Raw genomic sequence first — 17,798 nt, forward strand, 5'->3', positions numbered from 1 at the left:
ATACAAAGCAAAGAATACAACCATATGACACAAAATGCTGGAAATTGAAGATGGAAATGAAAATAAGAAAATACAATGGAATTTGTTTAAATGGAGAATACAAATTGATAGTTCTAGCAGAGATGAATGCACAATACTATATTCTGTGCAAACCTTAAGATTAACCTAACAGCATTGCTGTTATTAAGTACAGTGCTACCAGATTTTACAGTATCCAGAGAGTTTGTCAGCTAATTGTGTGAGAGAAAGAACTAACAAGAGAGTGTAGGCCTTTTTGATGGAATCAGCATAGGAACGGCAACAGTGTGCTCATATTGTTATATTGAAATAACATTGAACCTAAAGCCTCGTTCTGCAAACTAAGGTTTTCACGAGTCATAGTAAGAAGTAAGAAGCATGTGTGGACGTTTTTGAACATTTTAAAGCTAGTATTGATACGTAAGAATAAGGTTGAAAAGACTTGTCTTTGGGCTATTTTCTCAACACAACTGCATTGATCTAATGATAATATTGATTTTTAATTAAGTATTTTTCCACAAGTATAATGTACGGTTTCCAAAAATGCGATACGATGCGATGGAAAATACGCAACGCAATATGAAGACAACAAAATTGACTCATAATATGTTTTGTGATCGCATTAGTTAGAACTGATAACTAGATTAGTTACTTCAATGACGGTTACATTGTGAGCTGTACGGTACGATTTTAAAGAGTGTTATTGTATCGCCATATTTTCTTGTCATCATCCCGAATTTTCAACTAAATTCTTGTATTCTATAGAATATTATCAAATTCGAGAAATTTCATAAATTGAAATAGGGTCTACTCACGAGCTTGTGTTGCTGGACTCCTACTGGGACTCTGTGTTTTCTGTATGGTAGTTGGCGAAGAAATGGTGGGACTTTCTAGAAGCTGAGACAATGTTGTGGCCGCTGAAAAACATAGAAATAATCATTAATCACCCACAAACAATAATTGTTAATAAATTTTTTATTAAATACAACATATGAGAGCTGAATCATAGGATAATTATTCTTGATAATTTGTTATTGTCGAAAAACCAGCCATAAATCCCAAATAAGAAATACACTTTTTATACTCTCTGTTGTCCATTCCTTCTCTAAAGGAGTGAACAACCAATAATAGAGCTGATGGGAGATATTGCACTAATTCAATGTTGTTAGGCTCAACTCACACTTACGCGACTCAGGTACAGAAGAGACTCGACTCTAGTCGAGAGCATGTGTTTTCAAATGGTGACGTCGCGGAGACTAGAATCGACTGGTCTGAGTGTCACCATTTGGAAACACATGCTCTCGACTAGAGTCAAGTCTCTTCTCGACCTGAGTCACCTAAGTGTGAGTTGGCCTTGTAGTAGCCTACCCTTTTATTAAAAACTTTAAAATGTTTTAACTACTAGTTTCGACCATTGGTCATTTTCAAGTTAAAATATGTTCAAGTTCATTTTTACTTGAAAATAACCAATGGTCGAAACTAGTCGTTAAAACATTTCAAAGTTCTTAATAGAAGGGTACCAAAAGTTTTTATTAATTTGAATATTTATTTATAGTCACTTTATGTTATTGCTTCTATGATATGACTATTGAATCAATAAACATTATGTTGACATTGTGATAATTGACTAGGAAATATATTAATGAGACTTCAACGTTCTTTTTTCTACAGTATTATGAATCATCTTTCTTCAAATTTCTATTTGATTCGCTCAAATCTAGTTTCTAATAAGAATGACAAAAATGTTTATGACAGCAGCCAGAGCAGGAGGTTGACACTTTGGCAGTGGTCGCCAACTGTGGGGCGTTGGAGGCGATAACAAACAGTCGGGGGCGGCAAACAGAGACGGAACTCGCCCTGGTCCATGTGAAGGCAGCAGCAGCCAGAGCAGGAGGTTGACTCTTTGGCAGTGGTCGCCATCTGTGGGGCGTTGGAGGCGATGACAACCAGTCGGGGGCGGCAAACAGAGACGGAACTCGCCCTGGTCCATGTGAAGGCAGCAGCAGCCAAAGCAGGAGGTTGACACTTGAGCCAGTGGTAGCCAACTGTGGGGCGTCGGAGGCGGCGGTAGAGTCGATAACAGTCAGTCGGGGGTGGAAATCAGAGACGACAACTCAGTCATATCAGAGATATGCTACAATATAAATACGATACAAAATGTAAACTCACCTGGAATAACTTTGTGTATGCACACAAAATCTGTGCAGTTTGTAGCGAGGAGCAAAACTGAGTGAGCTACCTAAAAAAGATTGAACTAACCGAGGGTAGCAAAAGTAAAAGCTTCAGAGGGTAGCGAAGAGGCACCCGAAACGTGCGGAAAGTTGATGAAAAATTCCTCTCCTATAGCACACTGGAGACGCGCCTCGCCGCGCCGCGCAGCCACAGAGGAAAAATTCCGCCCCGTATTCTCCCAATAGTTCCGGCAGCGGAATAATTCCACGGCGTCCACGGCTGCGCGGCGCGGCGCGCCTCCAGTGTTTGGGTCTTGTTTCTTCATTTTTTCTGATGAAAATTCTTCCGTTTCTGAACCATGTGATCTTAAAGTTGTGCTTTTTAGCGAAATTTTTCGTGTTGTACAAGAGCTCTTTAAAATATGGCGAGAGATTTTCATTTATATAATACACTGGACCATCTTTCAAGTTTCTGTTTATATCAGTAGTTTTAAACTGGGTTTGCACAATGCCCCCTGTTTGTACAATTTCTCTTTCATTGTTTGCTTTCTCTCAATCTGTAGCTCAATTTCCATTGGTTTTTTGTGGTTCTGTTTATAAATCTGACAATTATAGGTTGTTCTTTCCCTTTCTTTGCCGGTGGTCTATGGGAGATATCAATCTCCGCATTATTGTACTCAATCTGAAGACTTTTGCCACATCATGGAGAATCGCATTTACATTTTCTTCCTTAGTAACAGGAATTCCATGAATTTCCAAATTGTTTGATCTTCTGTACTGTTGCAATTCGTACAATTGAGCCTCTAAATCAACTAACTTCTCTTTCATGAAAGCATTTCCTTGGAGATTTTCACATTATCAGCCTTATATTTCTCTATTCATAGATTGTATTCATCTATCTTCGACGAAAAAAGTCCACCGACTTACGAATCAATCGATCAATCATCATTCATTTCTTCCAAAACATACATGAAATTGTACATGAAAAAGTCAAAAACTAAAAACTAACTAAAGCTAAAGAAAAATAGTGACTGTATAAAATTCATTTTTTTACAGTAAACTCGTTTATACTGTAGCATGCTAAATCTATCAAATATCCTCTCAGCAATTCCTTGAATTTTGATCTATCAGGTTCATGTCTTATGCAACCTGGGAGACAACCAATAAATTTTATTCCCATGTACGTTGGACTTTGTTTATATTTTCCTTATTGTGTTTCTTTATGTAAATTATTTTTATTTCTTGTGTTGTAATTATGTATATCTACTTGCCGTGGGAATCTGGATTCGTTAGTTTTTATATATAATATTGTCCTATAAATGTACAGGCTGTACACCGTCATGAACTTTAAGTTACTGAAGATTGGCTTGCATGATTGCTTTCTATCAAGATTTAGAATTATTCTTATTGCTTATTTTTGTAATAGGAGTATTTTATTCAAGTTTGAGATGCTTGTTCCTCCATATATTTCAATTCCATATGAAATGTGGGAGTGGATCATTGCAAAGTACACTGCTTTTAACGTTTCTAAGTTGGAAATTTTTGCTAGTCGTCTCAGCGCGAAAATTCCTGAGCTTAATTTTTCACATATTTTTTGAATGTGATTTCAAGATATAGACCTAAAAATTTAATTTCTTCCTTATTATTTCCGGAATTAAGTTGTTTTACCTCTGAATTTCTACAAGTAAAATGGAGGAACTTTGTTTTGTTATCATTAAGTAGCAGATGTCTATGATTTAGGTACTTTTTACTTTCCTTGCCCTACTACCATAGGTAAGGAAAGTATTGCTTTCCAAAAAAAATTAAGGTACCCCAATTTCAAGTTTTCTATACGTTTCAAGGTCCCCTAAGTCCAAAAACATGATTTTTGGGTGTTGGTCTGTGTGTGTGTGTATGTGTGTATGTGTGTATGTGTGTATGTCTGTGAACACGATAACTCCATTCCTAATTAACCGATTGACTTGAAATTTTAAACTTAAGGTCCCTATACCATGAGGACCCGACAATAAGAAATTCAATGAAATTCAATTCAAGATGGCGGAAAAAATGGCGGATAATTACTAAAAAAACATGTTTTTCACGATTTTCTCAAAAACGGCTCTAACGATTTTCTTTAAATTTATACCATGGATAGCTATTTATGAGCCCTATCAACTGACATAAGTCTCATTTCTGGGAAAATTGCAGGAGCTGCGTATATTCTCGAGAAAAATGGCGGATAATTACTAATAAAACATGTTTTTCACGGTTTTCTCGAAAACGGCTCTAACGATTTTCTTCAAATTTATACCATGGATAGCTATTTATAACCCTATCAACTGACATGAGTCTCATTTCTGGGAAAATTGCAGGAGCTCCGTAATATTTTTGAGAAAAATGGCGGATAATCCCTAAAAAACCATGTTTTTCACGGTTTTCTCGAAAACGGCTCTAACGATTTTCTTCAAATTTATACCATGAATAGCTATTTATAAGCCCTATCAACTGACATGAGTCTCATTTCTGGGAAAATTGCAGGAGTTCCGTAATATTTTTGAGAAAAATGGCGAATAATCCTAAAAAACCATGTTTTTCACGGTTTTCTCGGAAACGGCTGTAACGATTTTCTTCAAATTTATTAAATGGATAGCTTTTTATCAGCTCTATCAACTGGCATGATTATCCTCTCTGGGAAACTAATGGGGGGTCCACCCCATCCTTGAGAAATGGACTTAGTAACCTCCTTCTCGTGCATGAGGTAGGTAGGTAGCGCAGTTCATAAAAATAACACATAGTCGAGATATTTCATCTGTAGAACGCTGTTTTGACGACTTTAAAAAAATTACGACTAAAAAAATAATCGTATTTCACAATTTACTCTAAGGAAAAAGTACTCTGAAAACAATAATTATATATACACATATTATACAGAAGTTTGATCGTAGTTTCAAATATGAGCAAGGAAAGTTGTGTGAGTGTACCACACCAGATTTTTAGTTAATGATATAGAATTGTTACATTCAATTTCTGATGTGTTCCAGTCCTTATCAGCAATGCACAGACTTATATCGTCAGCGTATAAGCATAATTTACTGTTTTCAACTAAATCGCACATATATTTAGGCAACCCCCCTAAGTAGCACAGAAACAAAAATGGACCTAACTAACACCGATCCTTGTGGTACAGAATAGTTATTATATTTTAAGTTTGATCCAATATTATACTGATTTTTATTGCTTGTATACTTTATATTTACATAGTGTTGCCGTCCTTCTAGATATGACTTGATCCAGCTAAGCTCTTTAGCTCTAATTCCGTAATTTTGAAGTTTATTTAATAATAATTTATGATTCACACTGTCAAAAGCTTTGGTTAAATCCAGGAGTGCTCCTACAGTATTTAATCCCTCATCTAAGTTTTCTAAAATGTTTTCTATGAACCCTATCAATGCAGTAATGGTTGACCTGTTTTTTCTATAGCCATGTTATTCTTTATCAAGTATACCATTAGTTTCAAAATAATCAGTAAACTGAACTAGTACACACTTTTCAAATATTTTAGATAGGGCAGGTTGGATGGCCAAGGGTATGTAGTTGAGAGGATCAGATGGATCTTCTTTCTCATATGCTGGTATTACTTTTGATATTTTTAATTCGTTTGGGTACACTCCAGTTATAATTGAGGCATTGATTACGTGCAAAAGAGGTTTGATGAGTGATGACTTAGCATCCTTGATTATTTTTATTGGTATGTCATCATAGCCGGCTGACCACTTTGGTTTTATCGAATCTATTATTTTACTCTTTTCCTTCTCTTCAATAATTGTATTACATCTAATGATAATTTTGTAACTTTTTCATTTTTCTCATCTGTTACGTCACTTTTGGTTAGATAAGGGATGACATGAGTGTCAACCATCCCTACAAAATCATTGTTTAGCATGTTTGAAATTTTATACGGATCATCTATGTTTATACCATTCTCTTTAAGTACAATATTTTTAATAACTTTCTTGTTCTTTTTGTTTGTTGTTTCATTGTTAACTATTTGCCATATTGTTCTGTTTACATTTGTTGATTTTTTTATTTTTGAGTCAATATAATTCTTTTTTTTTATAGAGGATAATTCTTTTTAGATGCTCTTTATGTGCTTTTATAGTTATCTTTAAGTTTATATTACTTTGGTCTTTCCTGTATCGCTGATTCATTTTAATTAGCCTTTTATGTTCGTCGACAATCTCATCATCAATTCACTTATTACTACATTGTTTCGCTCTTACCATTCTACCAAACGGAAAGTGAAGATCAAAATAATATTTGAGCAAATTGTAAAAGTATGAAAATTTGTTTTCTACAGGACTCTGATAAAGTTCAGTCCAATCCAATAGAATCTATAAGGATTAAGTTATTAACATTTTGATAATAGTCTAACTTTGGAGTAAACCCAGCATATTTTGATTTTCCACAGAATCACTCGCTCACTTTTTACTATCCACAGACGACGAAAGTCTTAGCTGTTTCAGCCAAGGATTAATTATCCTTTTTATGTCGTTCAGCGAGTTTTCTCAAGGATGAGACCTAGTGCAATCGAATTCTTATATCATAAACCTACTATGTTCCAAATTTCGTGAAAAATTGTTAGAGCCGTTTTGAGATCCGTTGAGCATAAATAACCAGATAACCAGATTTAGAAATATAAACAGATATACAAAAATTGCTCGCTTAATATAATAGGATAAGAATAGAATGACCCGTGCAGTGCAAAGCGCCACTTACTTACTTTATTTATTTATTTATTATTATTATTTATTTATTAGAACAGTAACAAACACGATATTTGGAAAGAGAAACAGGCAATTGCCCAAAACTTCTTCAATTCCTTGATTTTGGCACATAAATAGCCCAAGTGAGGTTAAGTTTAAAATTTCTGTTTTCACCAAAGATTACACTCAGAGAATACGTATTCGAGATATGAATATAATATAATACTTTGCTTATAATTATAATAATATTGATGATTGCCATAACTGTAATGTAAAGATTTTTATGCAATAAAGTATAATTCAATTTAAATCATATTAATGTCCGGTAAACAGCGGCGCGGCGTGGCGCGGAGCGCTCCCAGTGTGCGTTGAGCAAAAACAGCGTCTCCGGTGTGCTCCGTGCTTCAACTGACAAGGCGCGGCCCGGCGCGTCTCCAGTGTGCTATGAGCTTAACAAAATGTTGTTGTTTATCAAGTGATACGACCAGCTTCGATAAATAGATTTTCCATGTGTACATCATAATTATGCAGCACCCCATATCACTAATCCATATTGTAAAACTGATTGAACTATGGCATGATAAATAGCATTTTATCGTAAAAATATAATCTTGACGAACAAGATTACACAGAATCACTAGTACTATTTATAGTATCGAATTATTAGTTATTCTATATATTATAGAAATATCAAGTATAACGCTGATCATCCTAATCAGCGTTAGTTGGATTTAATTCCCCGTGAATGGCCTGTTAACATTTTTTTACGTCGATTAGTTTAACCGGCGTTATTTTTCGATTTTTACCTTTGTGCAACCAAATTTTCTTCATTTCAGCTAATCGCCGTTGAAATGGTGCCAACTAATCAGAATTAAACATTTTTATGCCGGTTAGTTTAATCGGCGTTATCGCTTGAAATTTCTGTTTTGTGCAACCAAAATGCATCGGTTAGCGCTAATCTCGATTGAAGTATAGCATTTTATCGTGATTAAACGCGCAACTGGGGGTAGGTGCCTTATGTAGGCATCACTACCAAAAAAAAATAAAATATAATGAACGTGGTACAATATTGTCTACTCCAGTAATGAATTGAAATGTTGAGTTGAATCACTTCAAGATCGAACAATACAAATAGACCATTCAAACAAGATATATATTCTTATCCATTCGAAAAGGAGTTAAATGTATCCTTTCATCCACTGAAAAAAGCTAGAGATTATCTTACAATATGAATTGAGCAATGGTATATGTATGAAAATCATCAAACTGTAGACTAAAAACAAAGAACCTTAAAGTGGACTACTTCACAGAAAATTTAATAAAGTATAACAAAATAATAGCAATGCGAAATATGTGAATTATAGCCCGATTTCTGGAGAAACAAAAGAAATCGTATATGAAACCTTTATAGTATATAAAAAACTTACCAGTTACAACTTCCGAAGGGTCTGTTTCTACCAATGGAATGTCTTCTATCTTAACATCAATGAGATCATCCTTGACATTATCCAGCGATAGTACTTGTTCTCCTGTAATGGAGAATGAAACCATGTAAATGTGTAAATAATCAAGAAAAAATATAGATAATTCGATTTGATTTTGAGTGAAATATCATAGATCGAAGCTGCGATGCTTTTAAATAAATATAGATTAATTAATATAATTGATTGACGAACAAGATTACCCAGAATCACTAGTACTATTTATCGTATCGAATTATTAGTTATTCTATAAATTATAGAAATATCAAGTAGCCCTATAGAAATGAATAAGAAAATTCTAAATAATATTCAACCAGTAACCAACAACCATCATGTATAGAAATTTATTTATTATTTATTCAGAATCATACTACTTCTAGAAAAGTACAACATATTAGTAGAATTGGTTTAGATTAGTGAATTGGAAAATCGCCGCAATAAGGAATTAAGATATATGATTAATGCATTTGAAACATTTTTATGAAATACAGAAAGAAGTGGTACGTATTTCTAGTCCTTTATTAAGGCGAAAACTAGATCAATGGATAAAATAATAAAACGATTTATAGAAAATAATAAATATACAAACAAATATTTTACTTGAAACTGGATTTATCAAATTAATTTACAATTTAGGAAAATTATTTAGTAGTTGTGCCTCTGATTTGGAGGTCAGTTATAAAGTAGCCAAAATAGCTGGCTAACTTCCCTAAAACATTGTAAATATAGCGAGGTAGAACTAGAATAATCAAAGAGTTTCCCGATTAATAATAACCGTATGAATACCATACGATACGTAGAATAATCAAATAAATACTTTTAAAAAGACAGAAATAATAGTAGAAAAAAGATAAGTTGATAAGCATCACAAGATGATAGCGCATCTTGTCAAACATCAATAATATGATGATAACTTCTAATAATGGAAAGTTTTCTGTATTTTTGGCTTCAAAATTGTCTGAAATAACTTAATTTATTTAATGCGCGGTGATATTAAGTACAATATTTGACTATAATCATTCTAAATTCAAAATGTTTACCTCTTATATATTTTTGGACAGAAATTGAACTTTTAACTTCACACAGTAAGAACATAACATATTTTTATGGACATGTTATTATATATCAAAATTTGGGAACATAATACTTTTGGGCTTTGCCTGTTGTTCTTTCCTGATCATATTCATATGATTTGTAATTGTATCAAGAAATGAATAAGTAAATAATAATACGTCACTTATTTTACATTGTAATATTTTTGTTAGTAAGGTAACATTTAACATAAATAAGTCAATATAAAGAAAAATAAAAATCTCAGTACCCTTTTTGAAATATTTTATAACAACATGTTTCGGACATTTATGCCATTTTTTATTTTTCTTTATATTTATATTACAAGTAGCCCTTATATACAGAAAAGAGATATATTAGTCAAAATGGTTATTCCATGCTTTTATAGAAAATATAATGTTAGAGACCACCTGAACTATTAGATTATAATCCATTCCACCAGAATAAAATGTCTTACCAACTCCCGGTGGAATAAGTTCAGTCAAAAATTCGGTTATTTCTTTCTCAGACAACTCATCTTCTACAATATCATTTTGAGGTGGATCGTTCGCTGCTGAAAACGCACAATGAATAGAAAATAATAGAATAGAAGGCAAAAAAGACAATAATCGTATAAAAGGAATAGAAAAAATATATGATTATATTAGGATACAACCATAGAATACAAAGCAAAGAATACAACCATATGACACAAAATGCTTGGAAATTGAAGATGGAAATGAAAATAAGAAAATACAATGGAATTTGTTTAAATGGAGAATACAAATTGATAGTTCTAGCAGAGATGAATGCACAATACTATATTCTGTGCAAACCTTAAGATTAACCTAACAGCATTGCTGTTATTAAGTACAGTGCTACCAGATTTTACAGAATCCAGAGAGTTTGTCAGCTAATTGTGTGAGAGAAAGAACTAACAAGAGAGTGTAGGCCTTTTTGATGGAATCAGCATAGGAACGGCAACAGTGTGCTCATATTGTTATATTGAAATAACATTGAACCTAAAGCCTCGTTCTGCAAACTAAGGTTTTCACGAGTCATAGTAAGAAGTAAGAAGCATGTGTGGACGTTTTTGAACATTTTAAAGCTAGTATTGATACGTAAGAATAAGGTTGAAAAGACTTGTCTTTGGGCTATTTTCTCAACACAACTGCATTGATCTATTGATAATATTGATTTTTAATTAAGTATTTTTCCACAAGTATAATGTACGGTTTCCAAAAATGCGATACGATGCGATGGAAAATACGCAACGCAATATGAAGATAACAAAATTGACTCATAATATGTTTTGTGATCGCATTAGTTAGAACTGATAACTAGATTAGTTACTTCAATGACGGTTACATTGTGAGCTGTACGGTACGATTTTAAAGAGTGTTATTGTATCGCCATATTTTCTTGTCATCATCCCGAATTTTCAACTAAATTCTTGTATTCTATAGAATATTATCAAATTCGAGAAATTTCATAAATTGAAATAGGGTCTACTCACGAGCTTGTGTTGCTGGACTCCTACTGGGACTCTGTGTTTTCTGTATGGTAGTTGGCGAAGAAATGGTGGGACTTTCTAGAAGCTGAGACAATGTTGTGGCCGCTGAAAAACATAGAAATAATCATTAATCACCCCCAAACAATAATTGTTGATACAGTTTTTTTTTATTAAATACAACATATGAAAGCTGAATCATAGAATAATTATTCTTGATAATTTGTTATTGTCGAAAAACCAGCCATAAATCCCAAATAAGAAATACACTTTTTATACTCTCTGTTGTCCATTCCTTCTCTAAACCTAGCTCCGCAGTGCAGGCTGGTTGCTTGGCTGAATCAGACTAGGCGCTGAGACAGCAAATAATAGCAGCGTTGGTGGGAATGCGAGCGGCCGCAGTAACATCTTACACCCAGCAATGGTCGGCGTAGTTCCGCCTAGCGGACAGACGAAAGATCAAACCAGTCGGTTATTTGATCCCTCCAGCCAGGCTCAGCCAAGCAGCCGAGACAATAGAACAATGGAGTGGCGGTCTTATTCGCGTTCATCAGCAGTTTTCTTTCTCACGATTATTTTGATTTTTGTGTTATCTTCTAGATCAATAATCACTGAAAAGTTTCCAGAAACATGGTCTACTACCATATTAATGACTTTTCATGATGATTTTTAATTATTTAAAAACATTGTTGACATTCTGAGCCTTCAGGCTAAACTTGGGGTCGCTGAGAACGAATCTGCAATCAGAATTTCTCTATCACGAAAAATAACGAAAAAACCCTGCTGTTGATCTTCCGGCAACCGTTAACAGTCATCCTGCAATGCGGCCGAAACACTTCCAAGCCAGACACCCATCTCAAATGACAACAACGCCAAGCTGTGAGAAACCATCCTGCACTGCGGCGCTAGGTTAAAGGAGTGAACAACCAATAATAAAGCTGATGGGAAATATTGCACTAATTCAATGTTGTTAGGCTCAACTCACACTTACGCGACTCAGGTACAGAAGAGACTCGACTCTAGTCGAGAGCATGTGTTTTCAAATGGTGACGTCGCGGAGACTAGAATCGACTGGTCTGAGTGTCACCATTTGGAAACACATGCTCTCGACTAGAGTCGAGTCTCTTCTCGACCTGAGTCACCTAAGTGTGAGTTGAGCCTTAGAATACAATAATAATATGTAGAGCAGAATTATTATTGTTATTCAAGACCTACAGATACTTCTACACATTGTGATAAATGAAATATGGGATTTCCCATAACTTGCAAACTTCCTCCAGCAATTTGCTCTTTAGCCAGTATTTGCTCCGTTCTTTGGAGTTTTTGGAAGATGCAATAGCACTAGATTGGATTCTCGTTCTCTTATTAACGAATGATTCATGTACAAACTTACATGTTATTTTTATTTGATACATAAGTGAGATCATATGTAGAAGATAGATGAATATTCATAAAATCACTTCACCTATATGGGCTACTATATTCAAATTAATAAAAACAATATAAAAAACTTGTAGTGGCCTACCCTTTTATTAAAAACTTTAAAATGTTTTAACTACTAGTTTCGACCATTGGTCATTTTCAAGTTAAAATATGTTCAAGTTCATTTTTACTTGAAAATAACCAATGGTCGAAACTAGTCGTTAAAACATTTCAAAGTTTTTAATAGAAGGGTACCAAAAGTTTTTATTAATTTGAATATTTATTTATAGTCACTTTATGTTATTGCTTCTATGATATGACTATTGAATCAATAAACATTATGTTGACATTGTGATAATTGACTAGGAAATATATTAATGAGACTTCAACGTTCTTTTTTCTACAGTATTATAAATCATCTTTCTTCAAATTTCTTTTAGATTCGCTCAAATCTAGTTTCTAATAGGAATGAAAAAAATGTTTATGACTTATCCTTGTATATCATTTGCATTGACTTTAACCTGATAAAATCTATTTACCAATTCATTATTTATTCATTCATCATTACTCATTAATATTTCATACCTGTTCATTATTACCACTCACATTCACGCATTATACATTATCCTTTCAACAAACTATTATTCGATTTTATATTCTCTTACCAATATATAATCTATACATTTATTAATTTCTAACAGCGTTGGGTTATGTAGTGATATTTATTGAATATTATTCGTGTATTGCATTTATTTATCAATTGATTGATGACTGATCGACTATGCATTTTTATAAATGGATTGATTGGTGACTGACCGATGGGCCTGGGAGGTGTTTGAGTGGGCCCAGGCACAGGGGGGGACGAGATGAGCAGACTGGAGATGGTGGGACTGCGATGCATCAGCGCAGGAGACGGACTTTGCAGCAGAGAGGTCAGCAGTGGAGAGGTTGGCTTCGACTCTGGTTGCGGTGTCTGCTAACAACACAGAAATCGATGTGAAATTGTAAATAAAAAATGATGAATTCATTAATGAGTTGATAGTTATAACAATGCATATTATGGATACGGTATCTCAGTGCAATGAGACTGATGCCCGGTTGCAGAGTCGTCACATAAAGTTAAAAACAGGCAGTTAACTCATTTATGAAGCCATAAATTCACTTTCCTTTTCACAGATGTCAAAGTAAACTATGACTCCCATAAAACTAAAAACGCCCAATTAGACACATGATTTCGTTGCACAGTCGTCAAAAAGAGCTTATTTATGTCTCCAATAGCTAAAAACGGTCAGTTAAGTTATGGGCCCGAAGTCGTGCTGTTAAATCCAATATCTACTCCCGACAAATGTATTTTAGAGGTTGTCATAGCTTTTTTTGAAAGATGTTCACGAAAAACCATCTTTATATAAGTAAATTATTTTTCCTCTCCCTATGTTTTTCCAAGTTGTTTATAACCTCCAAATCGCTAAATATGGTGAGAAATATCGTCAAAAGCCAAGAGTCGCCTTATTGTCTATTAATTTTATGTGAGGTCTTTTAGGTCTGTTCACAGTGATGTCGATTGAAACTTTCCCCGATGCCAAGACATTAGTTGGATAGAAGCATGTACGGAAATTTACGGAAAAAGTGAATAGAGCTGCAGTGTGACTTATGTGTGATGCTAATTCGAATATAGCTAAATGGGCTTCGGCAAGCTACTGTGCAACGACCAACCATTTATGTAAGTGATTTTGAACTATGTCTCGCATAGCTATGTTTGATTTTATGTAACGACTCTGCAACCAGGCATGAGAAAGACTGAGCGTTTTTGAAAGATAATGTGGTGAGAAGAATCGTGGGCCCTGTTTTTGAGAATGGTCTCTGGAGAGGAAGAAAAAACTTTGAAATAAAGCAGTTCTTAAACAATGAAGACATTGTGCGGTTTATTAAAGCTGGCAGAAAAAGATGGATGGGACATATTATGTTGAGAATGGGAGATAGAAGAGTAGTGAAATGTATATGGAAGGAGAGGATATATTAGAAAAGGTCGACCGAGGAATGGGTGGATGGATGATGTGGATCGCGATCTAAGGACGCTTGGAGTTCGTAACTGTAGGAGGCAGGCCGAGGATCGAGACAGATGGAGAGGCTATATGAGAGAGACCAAGGGTTGTAAAGACCTGTGAAGCTCAGGAGTAAGTAAGTAATCTTAATGCAATGAGGAGTCAAACTTTTTCTGATTTTTAATAAAAGTCTATAGAAACCATGGGTTTCTTTTTCTCAACCAAATAATAGGGTTAGATTGCTACACACCAGTGACCGTACAGTGAAAATATAATTACCATGAGTTCCCACTCAGCGCGATCTAGTGAGTATGATGCTAAACGTTAACATTAATGTTAACGTTAAATTTTTATGCTAACATTACCCCCGATCCTATCCTCTATCCTAACCCCGATCCTATCCTCTATCCTAACCCCGATCCTATCCTCGATTCTTCCCCCGATCCTAACCCCATTTGATGCCGCATCTACATGTTGGCCCAGTCACTGGCCCAGCCTGCAATGTGACCAGTGCCCAATGAAGACCAGCGGTAGCCAGCGCTGGCAAACCACCCATCCACACATTGGCGCTGGTCGACATTGGCCTTCATTGGGCCAACATGTGGATACAGCATAAGTGTATGGGAATAATATATGGGGAGTTCGATCTCACTAGGCATCAAACCTGCAAAGCTGTAGAAATATGGAAAATATTTTCACTGTACCGATAACTTCACCGTCATTGGTGTGTGGAAATCTAGATTTATACTCGTAAAAGTAAGCAGTGAAACACATATTACACATAGTTATGTATAATTTTTTAATCAAATTTTCAAAGTAACTCATTATTTTACAGTTTTTAGTTATTAGTTAATGTAAATTCATTATTAAATTTGGTTTTTGAACAATAAAATCCAAAATTTCTTGTATTTTGTACTTTTAGTGTACTTTTCACGATCGTACTTTTTTCAATTGTTTGCACTGAAAAATACTCAAATTCAAAAGTGAATGAAACAAAACTTACTTTTTAGACTAGTGTATAAATAAAAAAAAATTGGGGAAGGAACAGTTTTGGGCTGTGCCTGTTGGTCATTCCCCAATTAATGAGTTGTGTTTTGTGTATCATTAAACAAATAAATATAGACAAAGGTTTTGAAACTGGGTGATCCAGCCATTTTACTGCTTCTGGTGCGACACATAAAATCATCGGACTGACAGTGTAAATCACCCGACCAGCTCAGAGGAAGCAGTTGAAAGCCATGAGTATAAAGTCACACTCTGAACTGGGTCTCATGCACCACCTTCATATAGAAACTCCACAACAACCATGTCTTGCTTAAACTCTATAGAGGCAATACCACAGTTTCCTTGGTTAACTAAAGCCACCAGACGATTTCATCTTATAATTAATAATATACAAATCATATGATATTTAGGCTATCAGATCAGGTAAGTTATGCTAGACTGTTGGTATTGGAACCAGCTACCAATCAATCCTTCCAGCTCCACTGTCAAAGCTATCTTCAAGAAGGCGTTGAGCAGATTTCATTGAAGTTAGCCTTGATTTCAAACTTGAAAATTTTGTGTGGATAATGTACTAGTGTAAAAGTTTCGAATCTTTATTTCTATTGATTACAAGTAAATAATAATAACCTAATCTACATAGAAGTTCAAAGTAAATGAGTGATATCAATAACTTTATTTCGATTAACAAAAACATAGAATCACATGCTAAACGTTACGAATGTACCACCTGCGAAAAAAGATTAATTATTTTGTTATCATTTAATGAGGGCAATGTTCACATGAGACTTTGGCTTGTCCGTGAGTAATAATTCTTATTTTCGAAATTGAATGATTTAGTGAGAATCTTCAATTTAAAATAGTTGAGATCACTGAAACATACCGTTGGCTCAAGTTTAACAGGAGTTGCTTGCTCTTTCGTTCGATTGAACTCCGAATCCCTCTCTGCATCGGCCCTGAAATCATCAAGAGAAGATTGAATATTGAAGAATGAAAATTAAAAACAAAAAACAAATGCGTCAAACAAAAATTAGAATGAAATAATGGTTGATTAATCCTATACTATTAAACGAGCAATTTCTGTTTATACGTTTAGATGTTTATATGTTTGTATTTCACCGGATCTCGAAAACAGCTTTAACGATTCTCACGAAATTCAGAACATAGTGGGTTTATAATATAAAGATTCGATTGCACTAGGTATCATCTCTGGAAAAACTCGCTGACATTAAAAGGATAATTCATCCATGGAAGAGCAGATTTCGTCGTCTGTCGAAAACAGAAGATGCTGTGCCTGTGTGGGAGATCAGCTGTGCAATCATTCAAACAGCTTACCGTATCTCGCGAGAAATATTATCTAGAAATGTCAATAGACTCTATAAAAATAATCTGATTTGTTGAAATGACATGGTTTATCACTCTAAATTAGAGTATATCATAATATTCAAAGTTAATCTTAATTTTACAGTTTTAAGTGATTAGTGAGTTATTTTGTTATTCAATTTGGTTTGTAAACAATCTAAATTAGAACTTTTCTGTTTTTAAATGTTCGGACTGAAAATTGGACCTGAATTGTGTATGGAACATAACCTACTTTTTGGACCATTTATAGTGTATAAATCAAAATTCGGGGAAGAAACAGTTTTGAGCTGTGCCTGTTTGTCCTTCCCCAATCATTTTGAAAAATTGTGCTCTGTTTATTAATAAATAAATAACGAGCGAAGCTCGGTGCCCCGATATTGGAGTTTGAATGTTAAAACTTCAAACAGGACAAGTTTGTTTATTTTTATTTTTTTTACAAATCAAAATACATTTAAAAAGAGAGAATACTCTAAAAACAAAATTGTAAATATTTTTTCGCCACACTTGGATGTAATGAGCTGGTTTACGTGCGTCATATGGTGGCCGAAAGTGATTGTTTTCCGACCAGGCCGGTAAAACTTTACGGCCCTAGGGCTGTAAAATGACCTTGAATAACAGCTGACTCTGATTTGATATGAACGGGTTTACAAAATAGTTTATGAAACAGAATCAGTTTATGCTTCTAGAATTGAATAAAGTATTTTGCAATAAGATACTATCATTTCATTTGGATGAATGAAATACAAATAAGATATTATAAACTACTCAAATTCAATTTTCAGAGTATAATAGAATCTAACCTCAAACCTCATAGTACTGCGTTTATCACAAAACCTGGTGGATAGTTTTGGAACTACTTGGGCAATATTCATGGTGCTGAACGTTTTAACAAATAGTTTATGAAACTGAATCAGTTTATGCTTCTAGAATTGAATAAAGTATTCTGCAGTAATATACTATCATTTTATTTGGATGAATGAAATAGAGGTAAGATATCT

General features: G+C 34.2%; 1 protein-coding gene across 1 annotated transcript in view; it reads right to left on the bottom strand.

Annotated features, from left to right (window-relative positions):
* The window catches only part of LOC111055091 (bromodomain-containing protein 8), a 46,736-nt gene that overhangs the window by 17,417 nt on the left and 11,521 nt on the right, over window positions 1-17,798 (bottom strand). Inside the window, exons 5-9 of the mRNA XM_039439138.1 lie at window positions 16,322-16,394; window positions 13,211-13,370; window positions 10,979-11,080; window positions 9,941-10,036; window positions 8,359-8,460 (exon numbers count right to left, since the gene is read on the bottom strand). Of these exons, the coding sequence (XP_039295072.1) occupies window positions 8,359-8,460; window positions 9,941-10,036; window positions 10,979-11,080; window positions 13,211-13,370; window positions 16,322-16,394 (533 nt within the window). The remainder of the gene's footprint in view (window positions 1-8,358; window positions 8,461-9,940; window positions 10,037-10,978; window positions 11,081-13,210; window positions 13,371-16,321; window positions 16,395-17,798) is intronic.

Source organism: Nilaparvata lugens, chromosome 12 (genome assembly GCF_014356525.2).
Source record: "Nilaparvata lugens isolate BPH chromosome 12, ASM1435652v1, whole genome shotgun sequence".
Classification (NCBI taxonomy): domain Eukaryota; kingdom Metazoa; phylum Arthropoda; class Insecta; order Hemiptera; family Delphacidae; genus Nilaparvata; species Nilaparvata lugens.